The sequence below is a fragment of the Gopherus flavomarginatus genome, chromosome 16, assembly GCF_025201925.1.
Source record: "Gopherus flavomarginatus isolate rGopFla2 chromosome 16, rGopFla2.mat.asm, whole genome shotgun sequence".
In the NCBI taxonomy this organism is placed as follows: Eukaryota; Metazoa; Chordata; order Testudines; family Testudinidae; genus Gopherus; species Gopherus flavomarginatus.
This window is the reverse complement of record NC_066632.1, coordinates 1605219-1625450: the sequence shown is the minus strand read 5'-3', so window position 1 is coordinate 1625450 and position 20232 is coordinate 1605219. Positions and strand designations below refer to the sequence as shown.

At 65.0% G+C, this 20232-nt stretch overlaps 2 protein-coding genes across 3 annotated transcripts in view; one reads left to right on the top strand and one right to left on the bottom strand.

The window, feature by feature from the left end:
- The window catches only part of SLC44A2 (solute carrier family 44 member 2), a 48488-nt gene extending 43361 nt beyond the window's left edge, over nucleotides 1–5127 (bottom strand). Inside the window, exon 1 of the mRNA XM_050925259.1 lies at nucleotides 5011–5127. Coding sequence (XP_050781216.1) covers nucleotides 5011–5053 — 43 coding nt within the window. The 5' untranslated portion in view covers nucleotides 5054–5127. The remainder of the gene's footprint in view (nucleotides 1–5010) is intronic.
- Nucleotides 453–17918, top strand: AP1M2 (adaptor related protein complex 1 subunit mu 2). Of its 2 annotated transcripts, none has more exons than XM_050925266.1 (12): nucleotides 453–1125; nucleotides 11559–11715; nucleotides 11928–11995; nucleotides 13426–13556; nucleotides 13812–13959; nucleotides 14162–14288; nucleotides 14586–14728; nucleotides 15007–15078; nucleotides 15676–15834; nucleotides 16225–16350; nucleotides 17385–17460; nucleotides 17692–17918. In XM_050925266.1, exons 2-12 carry the CDS (start codon nucleotides 11595–11597, stop codon nucleotides 17712–17714), a joined length of 1194 nt encoding a protein of 397 aa, XP_050781223.1. In that variant the 5' UTR covers nucleotides 453–1125; nucleotides 11559–11594; the 3' UTR covers nucleotides 17715–17918. The 2 variants fall into 2 exon arrangements, with proteins under 2 accessions (XP_050781223.1, XP_050781222.1); XM_050925265.1 differs by lacking the exon at nucleotides 453–1125 and adding an exon at nucleotides 9781–10699.
- The last annotated feature ends 2314 nt before the right edge of the window (nucleotides 17919–20232 follow it).

Genomic DNA, 20232 nt, shown 5'->3' with positions numbered 1-20232 from the left:
CTCATCTGCAGCCCAGAACCCAGCCCCTCTGGGCAGCCAGCGGAGCAAACTGCCATTGCCAGCGAATAGCTTGTCACCGGCCTGGGGATGGAATGTGCCTGGGGGCTCCGTCCCAGGCCCAACAGACAAGTGCCCCAGACTGGCCCCTCCCAGGCCGGCCCTGTGGCAAATGCAGCCCCTGGGGCTACCAATTCTGCACTGAACTGGCTGCAAGCCCTGACTCCAGCCACGCTGCTCCCCGTGGATGGGGGCAGGGCACGCTCCCCCTTGGGAGCCCCTACAGAGAGAGACACATCCCCTGCAAATACCTCTGCCCCTCCGGGCTGCCCTTTCCCAGCCAACCTAGCGCTGCCAGGCGAGGGCCCAGCCCTTTGGCCTAAAGCAGGGTATTTCTCCCCTGCTGGAGGGTGACATCCTCCCCCCAGCCTGGGGGCCAGGGCAGGGCAAAGGCTGAGGATCCTGTACGCTCACCGAGGGAGAGAATATGAGGGAGCGAGCCTCATGTGACGTGTTGGTCATGCTGCTCAGTGCCCAGCTGGAAGGGGCCGGATACCATGGTGATGGGTGCAGCAGCAGCCCCTACCGAGAGCGCAGGAATCTGCAGAGAAGAGGGGCTGCAGCAGGTGTGGATTGCGGAGCCATCCGCTGCCAGGATCAGGCCCCCGCTGGGCCAGGCACATCAGCTCTCACTCCGGGGCCACGGTTCATATGCTCCAGAATGAGGTGTCTGGGCCGGAATTAGCCAGCGCAGCATAAACCCCGCGTGGAGGCAAAGCGCCGACGGCCTCTGCCTGGCTGAGCTGACCCCCATGAGCTCCAGGGAGGGAAAACGCAACCTGGGCCTTGTCTGCAGGGCAGCGTATGCAGAGCTGGCTCCGGGGAAGAACACGGCCCAGCCCTGCGGCCGGTCACACCAGCCGACTGAGCCAAGAAACCTCCTCGCATGATTCAGTCTGGCTCCAGCCACAGCTCTTCCTCCAGGAGAGAACACCCCCACCCCAGACACCAGCCAGAACCATGGGCCGAAACCAACATCCCAACCGCTCTGGTCTCTGGCTGCCAGACCTGCTGCATCACCAGGGTGGGGACCAGGACAGAGGAAAGAGCTTGTTATAAACCAGGAAGGTGAGAGCCACCCCCCAGCCCTGTTCTGTCCCATGGGGGGGAATGGGGGTAGAAACCACCTCCTCAGTTCAAACTTGCCCCATAAATCACACTTTGTCCCCCTGCATCTGGGCACTGGGGAGGGGGCTGCTTAGCGATTGTGCTTTTTGGGGCAGGGTCTATTTCCCAGTCTAGATTTGTACAGCACCCGGCACAATGGGGCCCCGATCTTGGCCAGGGTCTGGGCAATGACAGGGCCCTGATCTCGGCCGGGGTCTGGGTGGCGCCTGGCACAATGGGGCCCTGATCTCGGTTAGGGTCTGGGCAGCACCCAGCGCGATGGGGCCCTGATCTCGGCCGAGGTCTGGGCAGCGCCTGGCCCAGGGGCTCCACTCAGGACCAAGCTTTGGTAGCCACAGCAATATCATTAACGAGCGCCCCCAAGGAATAACCAGACTGGTCCTCTGGCTGCACAGTGCTGTGCAGTGAAAGGGGCGACACTCCAGATCAGGGGCTGGAGGGGCACTTTTGGCCCAAGGGCCACATTTGGAAATAGAAATTGTAGGCGGGCCATGAATGCTCATGCAATTGGGCTGGGGTGCAGGAGGGCACGAGGGCTCTGGCTGGGGGTCGGGCTCCAGGGTGGAGCCAGAAATGAGGAGTTCAGGGTGTGGGAGGGGGCTCCGGGCTGGGGCAGGAGAGGTGGGGTGCGGGGAGGGGAGGTGAGGGCTCCAGCTGGGGGTGCAGGCTCTGGGGTGGGGCTGGGGGTTTTGGGGTGCAGGAGGGGGCTCCAGCCTGAAACCAAGGGGCTCAGAGGGTAAGAGGGGGATCAGAGATGGGGAATGGGGTTGGGGCCCAGGGAGGGGCAACCAGGAGGTGGGAGTGGGGTTGGCTCAGGGCTTCAGGCTCCAGGTGGCGCTTACCTCAGGCAGCTCCTGGAAGCAGCGGCATGGCTCCTCTCCAGCTCCTACACGGAGGCACAGCCAGGAGGCTCTGTGTGCTGCCCCATCTGCAGGCACCACCCCTGCAGCTCCCATTGGCCGCGATTCCCAGCCAATGGGAGCTGTGAGGGCAACACTTGGGGCAGAGGTAGCATGCGGAGCAGAGCCCCCTGGCTGCCCCTATGCATAGGAGCTGGAAGGGGGACAATCCGCTGCTTCTGGGACCTGCTAGATGCAGTCCCCGACTCTGCTCCCTGGCTGGGGTGCGGCAAGCCCCAGACTCTGCTCTCCCCCCAACCCCACAGCTGTCAGTGCTGCTTGTGCAGGAGAGCAAGCGTGGGCACACGTCTGGCCCGTCGCATTTCTCACAGGGCTGCCACACCAGGGTTTGCCCCATGCCCCCCCCCCCACTTCTTTCCCCTGCCCCATCAGTCTGGGAGGAAGGAAACAACGCAAGTGGTGCTGCTGATTAGAAACACGGGGCCCTGCGTCATGGAAACCGGAAGGCAGCCAAGCCCAGGGCTGGTTCTGATAAACAGCCCCTGGGAACATCGCCCCAGGAACTGGACACGACTGACAGCTCAGGGGGAGGAGACAGAATGGCGGGACGAGGGGGAATGAATGGTCTGTAACATCACATATCCGGTGCTCCCAGCCCCCATCTTCACATCAGCCTGCGTATGCGTGTGCTGCTCTGGGCGGGTAGAGCTGGCTCCCCGGAAGGGACAGCAGCTGAGAGCTGTAACTCAAGGGGTCTGGGCAGCGCCCGGCCCGACGGGGCCCTGATCTCGGTCGGGGTCTGGGCAGCGCCCGGCATGGTGGGGCCCTGATCTCGGTCGGGTTCTGGGCAGTGCCCGCCATGGTGGGGCCCTGATCTCGGTCGGGTTCTGGGCAGCACCCAGCACGACGGGGCCCTGATCTCGGTCGGGTTCTGGGCAGTGCTCGCCATGGTGGGGCCCTGATCTCGGTCGGGGTCTGGGCAGCGCCCGGCATGGTGGGGCCCTGATCTCGGTCGGGTTCTGGGCAGTGCTCGCCATGGTGGGGCCCTGATCTCGGTCGGGGTCTGGGCAGCACCCAGCATGGTGGGGCCCTGATCTCAGTCAGGGTCTGCACAGCGCCCAGCACGACGGGGCCCTGATCTCGGTCGGGGTCCGGGCAGCGCCCAGCACGACGGGGCCCTGATCTCGGTCGGGGTCTGGGCAGCGCCCAGCGCGACGGGGCCCTGATCTCGGTCGGGGTCTGGGCAGCGCCCAGCGCGACGGGGTCCTGATCTCGGTCGGGGTCTGGGCAGCACCCAGCGCGACGGGGTCCTGATCTCGGTCGGGGTCTGGGCAGCACCCAGCACGACGGGGCCCGGATCTGGGTTGGGGTCTGGGCGGTGCCTGGCGCAACGGGCAGGGACAGCTCTAGACATTTCCCCACCCCAAGCACAGCGGCATGCTGCAGGGGGTGCTCTGCCGATCGCTGGTCCCGCAGCTTCACCAAAGCCTCCGCTGGCACGCCTGTGGGAGCTCCACCAGAGCCCTGCCTGCTGCCCTCCCGGCGACTGGCAGAGCACCCCCCGCAGTGTGCCGCCCCTAGCATGCGCTTGGTGTGCTGGGGCCTGGAGCCGCCCCTGGTGATGGGGCCGGAATCTGGGTCGGGGTCTGGGCAGCGCCTGATGCAACGGGGCCCGGATCTGGGTCGGGGTCTGGGCAGCGCCCGGCACGATGGGACCAGGATCTGGGTCGGGGTCTGGGCAGCGCCCGGCACGAAGGGACCAGGATCTGGGCAGCGCCCGGCATGACGGACCAGGATCTGGGTCGGGGTCTGGGCAGCGCCCGGCACGACGGGACCAGGATCTGGGTCGGGGTCTGGGCAGCGCCCGGCACGACGGGACCAGGATCTGGGTCGGGGTCTGGGCAGCGTCCGGCACGACGGGACCAGGATCTGGGCAGCGCCCGGCACGACGGGACCAGGATCTGGGTCGGGGTCTGGGCAGCGCCCGGCACGACGGGACCAGGATCTGGGTCGGGGTCTGGGCAGCGCCCGGCACGACGGGACCAGGATCTGGGTCGGGGTCTGGGCAGCGTCCGGCACGACGGGACCAGGATCTGGGCAGCGCCCGGCACGACGGGACCAGGATCTGGGTCGGGGTCTGGGCAGCGCCCGGCACGACGGGACCAGGATCTGGGTCGGGGTCTGGGCAGCGCCCGGCACGACGGGACCAGGATCTGGGTCGGGGTCTGGGCAGCGCCCGGCACGACGGGACCAGGATCTGGGCAGCGCCCGGCACGATGGACCAGGATCTGGGACGGGGTCTGGGCAGCGCCCGGCACGACGGGACCAGGATCTGGGTCGGGGTCTGGGCAGCGCCCGGCACGACGGGACCAGGATCTGGGTCGGGGTCTGGGCAGCGCCCGGCACGACGGGACCAGGATCTGGGTCGGGGTCTGGGCAGCGCCCGGCACGACGGGACCAGGATCTGGGCAGCGCCCGGCACGACGGACCAGGATCTGGGACGGGGTCTCCTGGACGCAGCTCTCGGTTCGGCTGCACTGCCCCGCCCAGGGCCGGACTGAGGGTTTCCTGCCTTTGCACCCAGCTGGGATCTTTGCTTTCAAAGCAGCCGCGCCGAACCCAGCCCCACAGGGCCCGTCCCCCCGTCACACACCATCAGCCACAGCGGACCAGCTAACAGGCCCGGTTCCCCCCACAGCCTCCGGCTGACCCCCCCTTACAGCACCCAGCCTGACCGTCCCCCACTGACCGCGGGAGCTCAGGAGCGCCGGAGGGAATGCGAGGCTGAGCCCGCGGGCGTTACAGGATACTAAGGAGAAATACACTGGGGTGGTGGGGCACGACTGGGGATCCCAGCTCACCCCCCACCCCGCTGAGCCCAGCAGATGGGGGCAGCCCCATCCAGCTCCCCTCGGGCGGGTGAGGGCCCCGATCCTGGGCACAGCCCCACGGAGCCCCCCCTTACCGTAAGCCCCGTCCGGGTCTTTCCGGCCCGGCCCCTTCTCCATCGCTGGCCTGGCCCCGGCAGGCAGCTGCGTCCCACGCACCCCGCGTTGCTCCGCCGCAGCCGCTCGTCCGGCACAGCCCGGGGCCCGCTGGGGAGGGGCGCCGGGGGGCGGGGTCTGAGGCCACACCCCCAGAGCTCGGCTCCCCCTTCGCCTGGGTCCTCAATGGGGCCACGCGCCCCGCCCCTGCTACGAAACCCCCCCTGCCCGGGGAGGGGCAGGGCTGGGGTCCCCTGGGGCAGGACCATATAGCCCCATAGGGGCCCCATCCTGCCATCAGTTCATATGGTCCAATATTCCATCTGCTGCTGCCTGGGACTGGACCATCAGTCCATATAGTCAGATAGCTCCCTCCTGTGCTAGCCCCGAGGGGCATCGGTCCATATAGCCCAGTATGGCACCTCCTGCCATTGCAGATCAGAACTTTGCTCCACATATCTCATCTTCCACCCTAGATCAGATCATTGGTTGCTATTGTCTGCCATGCCATGCCGGGTCGGGCCATCAGGCCATAGAGTCCAGCACCCTCCTCTCTGCCCTGCAGGATTGAGCCATTACCGGTCCGCTGGCCCACTGGCCCGCCCCCTGCTGCGCTGCAGACGATACCACAGTGATGAGCGCCGGACAAGAACCTAACCAGTCTGGAACAGAAGAATAGATCTGGCCAGCTTGTTAGGCAGCAGCGTAGGGGACCAGGCCTCAGACCTCAGTATCCACAGCTCTTCCCTAGTGGATCTTACTTACAGGTCCATACAGTCCAATATCCTGCCATACTATATAGCCTGTTGCTGGTCCACATAGTCCATTGGCCTGCCATACTACACCTCTACTCTGATATAACATGAATTTGGATATAACGCAGTAAAGCAGTGCTCTGGGGGGCAGTGCCGTGCACTCCGGTGGATCAAAGCAAGTTCAATATAATGCGGTTTCACCTGTAACATAGTTAAGATTTTTTGGCTCCTGAGAACAGCGTTATATCAGGGTAGAGGTGTATATAGACTGTTGCTGGTCCATATAGTCCAGTATCCCATGTCCTGTCGTGCCCTATAGATTATTAGGGGCCCATATAGCCTGGTATCCCAGCTGTGTTGGATGGGGCCATCAGTCCATCGTCCCTGCAGCCTGTCAGAACAAACCAGTCCAAACTGAATTTTTTTAAATGAAAACTCATTTTTAATTTCACCCCCGGCATCAGCTCAGCAGAAGGGGAGGGGGCAGTGGACCAGGCACTGAGACCCCCCCAGGACCTACCCCTTGCATTAGATCCCACCCTGCTCCTCCTTGGGTCTCAGCAGCGCGTAGCCCCTATGGCTCTATAGAGCCCGTGGGCTGTACACATTGATGTCAGTGCCTGAGAAGGAGCCAGAGAAGGAGCCAGCCGACCACATTTCCTGCTTGGCCTGTGATCCTGGGCTGTTCTGACAAGAACTCACAGCCACAGCCCCACCAAGCCGCAGTCCTGCTGCCTCCCTCAGATCCCAGAACGCTTGTGAAAGGCAGGCAGTGGCCTGGAACTGCCTCGTTCGCTGCCCACCTCCAATTACCCTGGGCGTGGGCCCTGCTGCGCCATGGGTCGTCCCCCGACAGACTGTGCTTGTACCCACCAAAATATACACCGTGCAATTACAGAGACATGCTGAGCACGGAGGGCTCTGTCCCTGGGCAAAGAGCCCAGGGCTTGGCACCAGCGTGTGCTCACACTGCCTGGCACAGAGCGATTGCCTGCTTCAGTTTTCTTCCTGAGCTGCCCCTTATTATTATATATGTATTACAGCAGTGCTGAGAGCCCCAACTGAGATCTGGGCCCCGTCGCGCTGAGCACTGCCCAGGCCCCAACCAAGATCAGGGCCCCGTCATGCCAGGCGCTGCCCAGACCCCAAGACCAGGGCCCCATCCCACTAGGCACTGCCCAGACCCCAGCTGAGATCAGGGCCCCGTCATGCCAGGAGCTGCCCAGACCCCGACTGAGATCAGGACCTTGTCATGCTCGGCGCTGTGCAGACAATCGGTCCATATTTCCAATCTAAAAAGACCAGACAGACCCAGGGGGAGAACAGCAAGTCACTCTCATTTGACAGAGGGGGGACGGAGAGAGATGCAGGAACAGGCCCAAGCAGGGCCGCCCAGGAGGGGGGCAAGAGGGGCAATTTGCCCCAGGCCCCGGGTTCCGCAGGGGCCCCCACAAGAGTTTTTCAGGGCCCCTGGAGCGGGGTCCTTCCCTCCCTCGGGGGCCCCAGAAAACTCTTGTGGGGCCGGGCCTCGGAGCTTCTTCCGCACCCGGTCTTTGCCGGCGGGGGGGGTCCTTCCGCTCCGGGGGGAAGGACCCCCCGCCATCGCATTACCGCCAAAGCGGGACCTGCCGCCGAAGTGCAACCCGGTCTTCGGCGGTAATTCGGCGGCGGGGGGCCCTTCCGTTCAGGGACCCGCCGCCGAAGTGCCCCGAAGACCCGCGGCGGGGGCCCCCCGCTGCCAAATTACCACCGAAGAGCGGGCTGCACTTCGGCAGCGGGTCCCGCTTTGGTGGTAATTCGCCGGCGGGAGGCCCCCGCCGCGGGTCTTCGGGGCACTTCGGCGGCAGGTCCCAGAACGGAAGGGCCCCCTGCCGCCGAACAGGGCCGGCTCTAGACATTTCGCTGCGCGGGGGGTCCCCTGCTTCTTGCCGGTCCCACGGCTCCGGTGGACCTCCTGCAGGCATGGCTGCGGATGCTCCACCGGAGCCGCGGGACCAGCAGACCCTCGCAGGCACGCCTGCGGGAGGTCCACCGGAGCTGCCTGCCGCCGATGGCCCCAGGCCCCCGGAATCCTCTGGGCGGCCCTGGGCCCAAGGCCCCACAGGAGAGTCTGGGGCAGAGCCAGGAACTGACCCTAGATCTCCTGGGTCCTACCCAGCACCTCGGCCGCCAGCCCATCCTTCCTCCTCATCCCTTCTCAGCTCTGTGCTGCCAAGCCCCAGGGCTTGCTTCCCAAACAGGCTGGTCTTTGCACCTCCTGGGCTTCCCCTGGGACACCCCTAAAGAGATCCCGGGGTGCAGGCCCATGGGAACAGGCTCCCTGGGTCCCGGAATGGGGGCACCAGTGCCCCCTGTTGCCTCGCTCGCTCGGGAAACACGTCACGAGGGACACATGGGGACAGTGCAGGGACTGGGCCCGTCCCAGCCAAGGGCTTTGGGTCCCTTGGAAAAGGGCGAGTCCCCTGCTCATGGGGGAGCCAGGCCCTGGCAGCTCGGGCTCCGCTGTCTGGAGCCGGGCACCCCATTAGCCCCCCGGGCAGCTCAGCTGCAGTGGACCTTGGGGGGGGGCCCCAATGCTGGGGTGACTCTCCCTGAGGCTGGTGCCAGCGGAGGAGATGCTCAGAGCTCTGAGTTCCGCCCCAGAGCAGCAGCTGAGCCGGACGCCCACACGGGTTTGGGTTTTGCGATGCAATCGTCCCCACAGCCTCTGGGTTCAGCTGCCTTCCAGCTCCCGGGGGGCAGAGTGGGCCCCTCCTGGGAGGGAGAGTGGGCATTCTTCAGGGAGGGGCTGTGCCCAGTACCCACATCCCCCCCCTTGTGATGCAGCCTCCTCCAGCCGGAGGGAGCAGGTCTCCTCTCTGCTGAGGTTGCTGGCAAGGGGGTGCCAAGCCAGGAATGGTTTCTGGGAGGTGGGCACCTGCCACACTAGGAAACGGGCTGAGAGCTGGAGCAGGGGAAAGGCCCAGAGAGTCCAGTGCCGCTGCTGGGCCAGGGAGAGGAGGTATCGGAGCCACCTACGTTCATCATACCACAGAGACAGCACGGGCTAGTTTGTGGGGCGCTGGGCTGAGACTCAGGACACCTGGGTTCTGTTCCTGGCTCTGCCACTGCCCTGCGGGTGACCTTGGGCAAGTCACATCCCTCTGGGCCTCTACTTCCCTGCCCAGGCTTTGGGTCTTTAGGGAATCACTCTCGTGCTGCATCCACACAGCGCCCGGCACTGGTGGGCCTGGATCCCAGTCGGGGTCTGGGCAGCGCTTGGCACTGGTGGGCCTGGACCTCAGCCAGGGTCTGAGCAGGGCCCAGCACGACCGGGCCCTGATCTCGGCTGGGGTCTGGGCAGCGCCCGGCACCAGGGGGCCCGGATCTCAGTCAGGGTCTGGGCAGCGCCCGGTGCGACGGGGCTTGGATCTCGGCAGAGGTCTGGGCAGTGCCCGGTGTGACGGGGCCTGGATCTCGGCAGGGGTCTGGGCAGCACCCGGCACTGGTGGGCCTGGATCTCAGTTGGGGTCTGGGCAGCGCTTGGCACTGGTGGACCTGGATTTCAGCCAGGGTCTGGCCAGCGCCTGGCGCAATGGGGCCCTGATCTCGGCTGGGGTCTGGGCAGTGCCCAGCACTGGTGGGCCTGGATCTCGGCAGGGGTCTGGGCAGCACTTGGCACAACGGGACCCTGATCTTGGCCAGGGTCTGCGCAGCGCCCGGCACCAGGGGGCCAGGATCTCAGTCGGGGTCTGAGCAGCGCCTGACACTGGTGGGCCTGGATCTGTCAGGGTCTGGGCAGCTCTTGGCACGATGGGACCCTGATCTCAGCCGGGGTCTGGGCAGTGCCTGGCACCAGGGGGCCAGGATCTCAGTCGGGGTCTGGGCAGCGCTTGGCACGATGGGACCCTGATCTCAGCCGGGGTCTGGGCAGTGCCTGGCACCAGGGGGCCAGGATCTCAGTCAGGGTCTGGGCAACGCCCGGCACCAGGGGGACCCCGACGCTGCTCAGGGATTCTAGATGCTCCTGCGAGAATCTTCTGCAGGAAATGGAGTCTGAGGCATGAGCTCCCACGGCTCCAGCTGCCGCCCGCCTGCATTCCTCGGCTCGTGCCAGGCTCCCACGTCCCTCCGCATCCAGCTCCACAAAGCCGCCTTTGACGCCTGGAGCCACGCGTCAGCGCCTAGCCACATAGCCCGGCGCAGAGGAGGCTGGATACCAGCTGGGACTGGCCTGCCCAGCACAGCCCCCCATTGTCCTGGCTGGCGAGGTCCCCGGGCCGGGGCTGGAATGTGCCCGCCCGCATGGATGGCTGGGGAATTCTTGCTAGGCCAGGGCCCACGGCAGAGCAAGGAAATTCTCCTGGCCCAGGCCACTGCCTCTCTCCCCTCAGTGCCAGCCCGTCTCCTGCCCCTTCTATCCCCCCATCTTTTCACAATGCCCCCAGCTCCCTCCCCCCTCCCCCCAGGCACCCCCACATGCTGACAGCCCCAGGGCTGGGCTCTGCTCCCCCCAGGGAATGGCCCCCCAGGGGCTGAGCAGGGGGCAGCAGTTTGGGGCTAAGCACTGAGAGGGAGTTCGCTGGACTCTTGGAGGGCGGAGAGGATTCCTCCAGCCCGGCCCAGCCCAGAGCTCAGGGCAGCTGTGGGGCAGATCCACAGGAGGGCACAAGCACTGCCTGTCCTGGTGCCCAGGTGTGCCAGGGGCTCGGCGCCTCCCCCCTGCCTGTCGGCGGATGTGTGTCACTTCCCCTTTAAGGGGCCAGCTCACCTGTGGGCGCAGCTCCCTCACCTGGCCCAGGTGACGCTGCGGGGAGCCAGGAAGGAGGAAGCAGCAGCAGGGAGCCCTGGCCAGTGTGCTCAGGCCTGGAGGGGGCCAGGCCAGGCCAGGATCATGTCAGCCTCTGCTGTCTTTGTCCTGGACCTCAAAGGCAAGGTGAGCCCTGGGCCCTGCTGCCCCCCAGGCCTCCCGCCCCCGACCGGCTTCGCCTGGGCAGCTGGGGAGAACAGGGGGCACTTTGCAAATGGTCCCTAAAGGGAGGCTGGAGAGACCCCCCCAGCATGCTCTGCCCTGGTCTGGTGCCACCCCAGCCCCAGCTCTGAACAACTAACCCTGGAAACCGAGGCACTGGGGGTGGAGACCACAGAACCAGATCCAAGAATAGAACCCAGGAGTCCTGGCATCAGGCCCCTGCTCCAAGCACCAGACCCCTCTCCCCTCCCTGAGCTGGGGGAGAACCCAGGAGTCCTGTTTCCAGCCCCCCCCATAACAACTAGACCCCACTCCCGTCCCAGAGTTCTGGCTCCCAGCCCCACTGCTCTGACTAGCAGATGAGATGTGGGGAGGAGCATGCTGTGAAGGGGGGGGACATCCCAGTCCACCTGGGGTCCCGGGAAGGTCATGGAACGGCCACAGCCAGGTGAGACTGGCCAGCCCCAAGGCCCAGCCAGCCCCGGCTCCAGCTCCACCAGGGGCAGATGGGGAACAACCTGTCCCAGGAAAGCCTCATCCCACCCTGACCGAGCTCTGGGAGCTGCTTGCCTGGGCTCTGGAGGGGCTGCCAGGCTGCTGGGCCATGGGGGGCAGGGACTGCATGGGGAGCGTGGCGGGGGGGGGTCCCCTGAGCGAGAAGTCTACCAGGCCACTCGCCTGAATGAATGAAAGGCCACAAAGTCCTCAGCCCCTGTTGGAACAGGGCCAAAGCCTGGCTGTGGGGAGCGGGTCCCCCTGGGGGCAGGGCTGGGGGGTTCCCTCGGGCCTGTCCCCATGTGCCCTCAGCCCCTCTGTCCCGCAGCCGCTGATCAGCCGGAACTACAAGGGGGACGTGAGCATGGCAGAGATCGATCACTTCATGCCGCTGCTGATGCAGAAAGAGGAGGAGGGGGCCCTGACGCCCCTGCTGACCCACGGCAAAGTCCATTTCCTCTGGATCAAGCACACCAACCTGTATTGTATCCTGCCAGCGCTGGCTGCCACCCCCCCCCTTTGCAAGCTCTGGAGCCTGTGATCTCCCGGTGCCATGTCCCCAAACTGCCGGCACTAACTGGCAGCTGGCCAACCCTTCTCCCCCAGCGGGTCCTCCTGGGGCAGGGGTGGGTGCGAGGGCAGAATGTGGTACCCTGCTCCCCAAGGTGACCCCCCCTTTCCTTAACCCACCCCACAGTGGTGGCCACCACCATGAAGAATGCCAACGCCTCGCTGGTCTATTCCTTCCTCTACAAGGTGGTGGAGGTGAGGGCACGGGCGGCGCTGGATCCAACGGGGACACGTCCTGCTGGGGGGTGGGAGAGGGGATGGGCTGCAGCCTCGGTGTCACGTCCCCTGGGACCCCACTTGGGCTGAGCACAGAGGGGTTGGGAGAGCCAATGACGTCTGCACAGGGAAGCAGCAAAGCCTTGGACATTGGAGCTTTGCCTGATCCTGGAACAGATCCACTGGATTCCCCTTCATCTCCCCGCCAGCCTGGCAGCGCCCAGCTCTGCCTGATCCCAGAACAGATCCACTTCATTCCCCCTCATCTCCCTGGCCTGGCAGCACCCAGCTCCATGGGATCCCAGAACAGATCCACTTCATTCCCCTTCATCCTCCCGCCAGCCTGGCAGCACCCAGCTCTGCCTGATCCCAGAACAGATCCACTTCATTCCCCCTCATCTCCCTGGCCTGGCAGCACCCAGCTCCATGGGATCCCAGAACAGATCCACTGGATTCCCCTTCATCCCCCTGCCAGCCTGGCAGCACCCAGCTCCTTGGGATCCCAGAACTGATCCACTTGATTCCCCCTCATCTCCCTGGCCTGGCAGCACCCAGCTCCATGGGATCCCAGAACAGATCCACTTCATTCCCCCTCATCTCCCTGGCCTGGCAGCACCCAGCTTTGCATGATCCCAGAACAGATCCACTTCATTCCCCCTCACCTCCCTGGCCTGGCAGCACCCAGCTCCATGGGATCCCAGAACAGATCCACTTGATTCCCCTTCATCCCCCTGCCAGCCTGGCAGTGCCCAGCTCCATGGGATCCCAGAACAGATCCACTTGATTCCCCTTCATCCCCCTGCCAGCCTGGCAGCACCCAGCTTTGCATGATCCCAGAACAGATCCACTTCATTCCCCCTCACCTCCCTGGCCTGGCAGCGCCCAGCTCCATGGGATCCCAGAACAGATCCACTGGATTCCCCTTCATCCCCCTGCCAGCCTGGCAGCGCCCAGCTCCATGGGATCCCAGAACAGATCCACTTGATTCCCCTTCATCCCCCTGCCAGCCTGGCAGCACCCAGCTCCTTGGGATCCCAGAACAGATCCACTTGATTCCCCCTCATCTCCCTGGCCTGGCAGCACCCAGCTTTGCGTGATCCCAGAACAGATCCACTTGATTCCCCCTCACCCTGGCACTGTCCAGCTCCATAGGATCCCGGAACAGATCCACTTTATTCCCCTTCATTCCCCTGCTGGCCTGGCAGCACCCAGCTCCATGTGATCCCAGAACAGATCCACTTGGTCATCCCTCCCCTGCCCCCAGCCCCCATGCCTGGCATGGCTTTGCCCAGCTGGCAGAGTGAGGCCATGGGTTATTCCTGGGGGAGGGAGATCCCACCTTGGCCCCTGGGAAGAGGCGGTCAAGCGAGGGGCATCTGAAGTGGCTGGTGCTCCTGCCCCTCTCCCAGGTCTTCTCCGAGTACTTTAAGGAGCTGGAGGAGGAGAGCATCCGAGACAACTTTGTCGTCATCTACGAGCTGCTGGATGAGCTGATGGATTTCGGGTTCCCGCAGACGACCGACAGCAAAATCCTGCAGGAGTGAGTAGCCCGGCCTGGGGCCAGTCGATTCATGCAGCTGGGCCTGGGGAGGCAGTGAGTGAAAACAAGGCCAATGGAGAAGCTCAGGAAACGGAGGCTCACACAGAGACAAGTTTCCTGTTGGATTCGTGGGGCTGGACGTCCGGCCTCCGGGGCTGGGGGGGTAACCGAGATCTCCAGCCAGGGGCAGAGTGGGCAGCAAAGGCCATGCCTCGGGGACGGAGATGGGCTTGTTTAACCGGGCGTTGTCCCCAGGTACATCACCCAGCAAGGCAACAAGCTGGAGACTGGCAAATCCCACGTGCCCCCCACTGTCACCAACGCCGTGTCCTGGCGCTCCGAGGGCATCAAGTACAAGAAGAACGAGGTTTTCATCGACGTCATCGAGTCCGTGAACCTGCTGGTGAGCGGAGGGGGGCTGGGGTGACAAGGGAGACGGGCCAAGGGGCCCCGGAGAGACGCTCCCAGCTAGAGCGGACGCCGGGTGTGGCTCCCTGCCCTGGCCGGTGGCTGCCTGAGCCCCCCATCCCAGCCCGTGCCCGGCCGCCGTGTCAGCGTGGGAGAGGGGAACAGGGTCCCTCCACTGACCGTGCTCCTGCCCGCAGGTGAACAGCAATGGCAGCGTCCTGCTCAGCGAGATCGTGGGCACCATCAAGCTGAAGGTGTTTCTCTCCGGCATGCCTGAGCTGCGGCTGGGCCTCAACGACCGCATGCTCTTCGAGCTGACCGGGCGTAAGTACCCGGGGGTGCCCCCGACCGGGGGTTAGCTCCTTCTGCCTGGGGCAGAGAGGGGGAGGGGCACCCTGTCTGGAGGGGTGGGGCCATGCTGACTCCACAGGTTGCTCCCCACACACACTTATGGCAGAGCTCCCTCTAGCGCCTTGAGTTATTGTAGGTCCTACGTAAACTGTGCCTTGGTTTTCAGCTAGAGCAGGAGATCTTAAGTGTCTGCAGGGCTCCCACCATCCGGTTGCACCCTCCAGCCCTTCTGCCCCCCCCAACAGCTGCCCCCTCTGCTCGGCATTCCAGGCCACAAGAACAAGTCGGTGGAGCTGGAGGACGTCAAGTTCCACCAGTGCGTGCGGCTCTCGCGCTTCGAGAACGACCGCACCATCTCCTTCATCCCACCCGACGGAGACTTCGAACTCATGTCCTACCGGCTCAACACGCAGGTGGGCAGGGGGCCCACAGGGAGGGCCCCCACTCCTGTCTGACACATGAGATTGGAGGGAATATGGTTGAGTGGTTAGAGCAAGGGGCTGGGAGCCAGGACTCCTGGGTTCTGCCTCTGGTTCGGGGAGGGGAGTGGGGATCTAGTGGGTTGAAGCAGAACTCCTGGGTTCTGCCCCTGGCTCTCCCAATGACTTGCTGTGGGCCCTTGAGTGACCCCCTCCTGGGCAGCACCCGGGGCAGGGCTGCCTGACTCTCTGTTCTCCCTCCCTGTGGGAAGGTGAAGCCCCTCATCTGGATCGAGTCGGTCATCGAGAAGTTCTCCCACAGCCGCGTGGAGATCATGGTGAAGGTGAGAACCCGGGCTGGGTGTGGGCGGGAGGAACCTGCCATGGCCGGGCCCAAGGGCGCCTTGCTCCTTCGCATCCACCCTGGATTTTCACACTGCTGTGCCAGACCCCCCGAGCTAACAGGGTGTGGGGACTCCCCTTGGCCTGCACTGAGCCCCCCAAACACCCCAGCCTGCCAAGGGGAATGAACGCCAGGAGGGGCCTAGCGGGTAGGACACTCCAGTAGACTCATGAGACCTGGGGTCAGTTTCCTGCAGGACCCTGAGTGTGTCACTCTTGCTGCCCCATGCCTCAGTTTCCCCATCTGTAACATGGGGATAACGTGGTCTCCCTCTGGGGGGCAGGAGGGTGACTGAGTGGCTCGGACGGGCACCTGGGCAGGAGACCTTTCCGTTAGCCCTTCTTGGGCTGCAGGGCCAGTGTGCTAATGGCTGATAACAAGCCCCACCAATTAACTCCTCCGTGCAATAACTCGGCTGCCTTCCTGGGCAAGCAGCAGGAGGGGCTGGTCTCCCCCCAGCCCCAGCCCCTGCTCACGGGGTTGCTGAGGTGTGACAGGGGAAGCCTCTGACGCTGCGTCCCCCCCATGCCCTGGGAAGGCAAAGGGCCAGTTCAAGAAGCAGTCGGTGGCCAACAGTGTGGAGATCTCGGTCCCTGTCCCCAGCGACGCCGACTCCCCCAAGTTCAAGACCAGCGTTGGCAGCGCCAAGTACGTGCCTGAGAAGAACATCGTCATCTGGAGCATCAAGTCGTTCCCGGTAAGAGCAGCCTCTGCCCTCCCCCCTATACTGGCAAGGGCAAGGAGCCAGGACTCCTGGGTTCTATCCCGGGCTCTAGGAAGGGAGTGGGGTCTAGTGGTTAGAGCCACAGGTGCCGGGAGCCAGGACTGCTGGATTCAATCCCTGCCTCCAGGAAGGGAGTGGGGTCTAGTGGTTAGAGCCACAGGTGCCGGGAGCCAAGACTGCTGGATTCAATCCCTGGCTCTGCCACCGACTTGCTAAGTAACCTTGGGTGAGTTACTTGCCTGCTGCCTGTGTAGTCGAATGGATCCCCTGGGTTGGCCGGCTGTTCACAGAGAGGTGTAGAGGGGTGCCCTGTGGCAATCTGTAGCCTTAGTTTCCCCCTGAGGGCTGCACTTGTCTCCGCAGGGTGGGAAAGAGTTCCTGATGCGGGCCCATTTCGGGCTGCCCAGCGTGGAGAAGGAGGAAGTGGAGGGACGGCCGCCCATTGCTGTCCGCTTCGAGATCCCCTACTTCACCGTCTCAGGAATCCAGGTAGGCAGGAGTGGTCGGGGGCTTGTATGGAGTGAGGGGGTGTAGCTGACTGTAGCCCCACTGCCATGGCACTGCCTGGGAATTGGCTCAGTTCCAGCCATCTGAGCACCTCCTGCTGGCCGGTGTCTCTGCTGCCTCAGCCCCCAGTGCCCCTTACCTTGGGGTGCTGCCCCCCAGCGGTGCCCCTACACTCTGCCTCTCCCCTCCTAGGGGAACCCCTCGCCTCTAGGCCCACCTTGCCTCAATGGCTACTGCCAGTCATCACCCACCCCCCGCTCCCTGGGGCAGACAGTCTGTCATGGCCACTGATCATTGGCGAGGGGGTTGGACCAGCTGCCTCTGCTGCCCAGGCTGGAGTGAGCCTGAGCCCTTAGATCCAGCCAGCAATGGCCTGATTGGGTGTGGCCCCAGCTGTGGCTGCTTCCCCAATCTGCCCCCCCCGAGCGGGGTAACTGCCCCACTGCAGAGGGGCTGGGTGTGGGGAGGTGAGAACTTGGAGGATGTGGGGGGGCAGCTGGGGAAGCCCAGGGGCAGGGTGGGCAGCCAGTGCCTCCCTTGGGTGTGGGGAGATCACCCCTCCCCCTGCTCACCGCTTGGGGACGCACCCGCTGTGTGGTGGTTCTGTGTGCGAGTGACTCGTCGGGGAAGCTGGACCCCGGATGGGGAGCCCCCCCTGGACTGCAGCTCAGTAGCTAGGCGTGGGGTTCATTCCCCCTCCTCTTCCCTGAGCCTGCGACCCTATCACAGAGTCTGGGCTGTCTGGGGGGGCTGGGGCTAAGGGAAATGCAGCGACTCTGCAGGTGGGTTGGAGACGGGAGGCCAGGCCTGTGCCTTGGTTTCCCCTGTATGACAATTCACCTGCTCCCAGGGGACTGATGCTGGCAGCGTGCCCCTGAAGTCTCTGGATGGCTGAGGGGCCAGAGGGGAAGGTCCTGGTGACTGGCAAGCTGGAGGGAGGCTGGGGTGCCAGTGGGGGGCAGGAACGTCCCCACCAAATAGCCACCTGCCTTGTGACTTCCTCCCCCGCCCCCCAGGTGCGCTACATGAAGATCATCGAGAAGAGCGGGTACCAGGCGCTGCCCTGGGTGCGATACATCACCCAGAGCGGGGGTGAGTCACCTGGGGCTGCCCAGCTGGGGGGTGCTTTGGCCGGGGTAGGTCCCCTGGGGTCTCCCCTCTCAGCCCTAGATGGGGGAAGCCCCCAGCCATGGGGGTGGGGTCGACTGAGGACGGGCGGATTCCGGGAAGGGTCACAGGGCCGTGGTGCACTTGGAGCTGGCGTGATCCACTTGGATCGTTATGATCCCACCTCACCCCCCACGTCTCCCTTTCTCGCTCCAGATTACCAGCTCCGGACCCAGTAGGCGCTAGCCGAGCAGTGAGGCATCCTGCCGCCTCCATGCTGGAAGGAGGCTGCAGCCCCTGGACTGCGACGAGCCCCTTGTGACTCTAGAGAGGCCCTTTTAAGAGAATTTTGTTTGTGTGTGTTTCCCCCTAGGCCGCTGCCCTCTGGCCTGCTCCAGGCCTGGTCCTTTCTGCCAACTTCTCTATCGACGTATAAAGAAAAAATGAACCTCGCTTGGCTCCGAGGATGGTTTCGGTGCCAGCTGGCGGGGGGCTGGAATGTGCTGCTGGTACCTGGGCAGGGCTTGCAGAGGGCCACATTCTGCCCTCAGTTGCTCCCCATTGCAGTCAGTGGGGCTGGGTGTGCATCCCAGCCAGGATCCCAAGGGAGGACGACAGAGCTGGGATGGGATCTACACCCACCTGCTTCAGGGCGTGAGCCAAGGGGCCAGGAGGGCACCTCGGGCCGAGGAATCGCTGCCCTGCAGGGCGCCGGGTCCCTCCCTCTGAAGCAGGAGTGGTCGAGACGGGATTCTGGCTGCTGTGGGCTGGCCTGTTCGTACTGCCTCCAATGGCAGCTGCGAGGTGGACCCCACGCGTCCCCCCTGCTACGGAGCAGGACGGAGGCAGAGAATTGTGTCCCGTCCCCTGCCAGCTCCAGTGCCCAGGGCGAGAGTCTGACCTAGTGCTCGTGGGGAAAGGTAACCGGGGTCTGGCTCCAAACCTCCCCGGGGCTGCTGGCTTTGCGGTGCCACGTCCTGGCAAAGTGGGGGCGGAGGTGAAGGAGCGTCGGCCCTTTGCGTTAGGAGCTGCCAATCAGCGGCTGCTCGCCTGAGAGCCAGTTATTAATGGCCCTGGAGTAAAGGCCACCCCCCCACAGCCTGGCACCCGTGCCGGGGGGCAGGGGAGAGGCAGGATGGATGGGTGTGCTGACCTGGCTGCATGAAGAGGAATGTATCCTCCCCCTCTCAGCCGGGGGCAGCACCGGGAGAAAGGCCTGAGAATTTCCCCACATTGGTAATGCCATGAGCTGCGGGGTGGGGGGCAGAGCTGAGAATGCCCAGCTGGATTGCAGGGGAGCTGGTCCCTCATCCTCCAATGCAGCATATGGGGCAGGTGCTTCATCTAGGGGGGCTAGGGCATGGCATCTGGGCACACAGGCTGCCTGCCTGCTACCTGTGCCCCCCCCAACAATCAGCTGCTTCCTCTGGTGCTGGTGAGTTGCTGCCCCCCCTCTCCCCCATGCAGCTGCATGGAGCATGGCAGGGGGAATCTGAGGAAGGGGGGGCACAGCCCAGGTCTAGGGGTGCCAGAACTTCTGCAAGACTCCTGGCATGTGGGGGGTTCAGGGGATGGGGGGCTCCTAGCAGGTGGGGACAGACCATGAGCTGCGGGAGGCTCCTCGGGTGGGAGGGTTCAGCCTCAGGGGGTCACTCAGCCTTGGGGGGCCTGGCCCCAGGGATTAGAGGGGACTGATGAGGGGGGGGTCCCAGTTACTGGGGGGTCACTGGGACAGGGGCTGGGGGGGAAGAGATCCTGGCCATAGGGGAGGGGGGTGAGGCAGGGTTCCCGCCCTGGGGGTGTCACTGACACAGGGATTGGTGGGGGAAGAGATCCTGGCCCTACGGGAGGGGGGTGAGGCGGGGTTCCCGCCCTGGGGGGGGTCACTGACACAGGGATCGGGGGGGGAAGTGATCCTGGCCATAGGGGAGGGGGGTGAGGCAGGGTTCCCGCCCTGGGGGTGTCACTGACACAGGGATTGGTGGGGGAAGAGATCCTGGCCCTACGGGAGGGGGGTGAGGCGGGGTTCCCGCCCTGGGGGGGGGTCACTGACACAGGGATCGGGGGGGGGAAGTGATCCTGGCCATAGGGGAGGGGGGTGAGGTGGGGTTCCCGCCCTGGGGGGGGGTCACTGACACAGGGATCGGGGGGGGGAAGAGATCCTGGCCATAGGCGAGGGGGTGAGGCGGGGTTCCCGCCCTGGGGGGGGTCACTGACACAGGGGTTGAGGGGGGGGAAGAGATCCTGGCCCTAGGGGAGGGGGGTGAGGCAGGGTTCCCGCCCTGGGGGGGGTCACTGACACAGGGGGAGGGGGAAGGGGTCCTGGCCATAGGGGAGGGGGGTGAGGCGGGGTTCCCGCCCTGGGGGGGGGTCCTGGCCATAGGGGGAGGGGCGGGTCAGGGGGTCCCGGTCACTCCGGCGCCGCCGCCTCCTTCCCGCCCGAAGCTGCGTTTGAATCAGGGAGCCCCGCCCTCCGGGCTGCCTCCTCGCGGCCAATCAGGAGGCGAGAGGCTGCCAGAGCTTGCCCGGAGCCGGGCTCTGATTGGACAGTCCGGGGGAGGGGGCGTGGCCAGGACCCGGCGGTTCGGATACAATGTCTCGAACCCGGAGCCGGGAGAGAAAAACAAACACGGGGCGGCCACGTGGGCGGAGCCGAGCGCGGGACCCGCCCCGCCCCCTCCGGGACCGGCCCCAGGCCCCAGTCTCGCTGAGCCCGGCCCCGCCCCGCCCCGCCCCCCAGCTCCGCCCCGGCCCCCG

Excerpts from the sequence above, each read along its gene's own strand:
- AP1M2 (XM_050925265.1), top strand. The coding sequence starts at position 10,658 with ATGTCAGCCTCTGCTGTCTTTGTCCTGGACCTCAAAGGCAAG. Across the intron at positions 13,960-14,161 it reads TCGAGTCCGTGAACCTGCTG|GTGAACAGCAATGGCAGCGT; the intron begins GTGAGCGGAGGG and ends TCCTGCCCGCAG. Across the intron at positions 14,289-14,585 it reads GCTCTTCGAGCTGACCGGGC|GCCACAAGAACAAGTCGGTG; the intron begins GTAAGTACCCGG and ends TCGGCATTCCAG.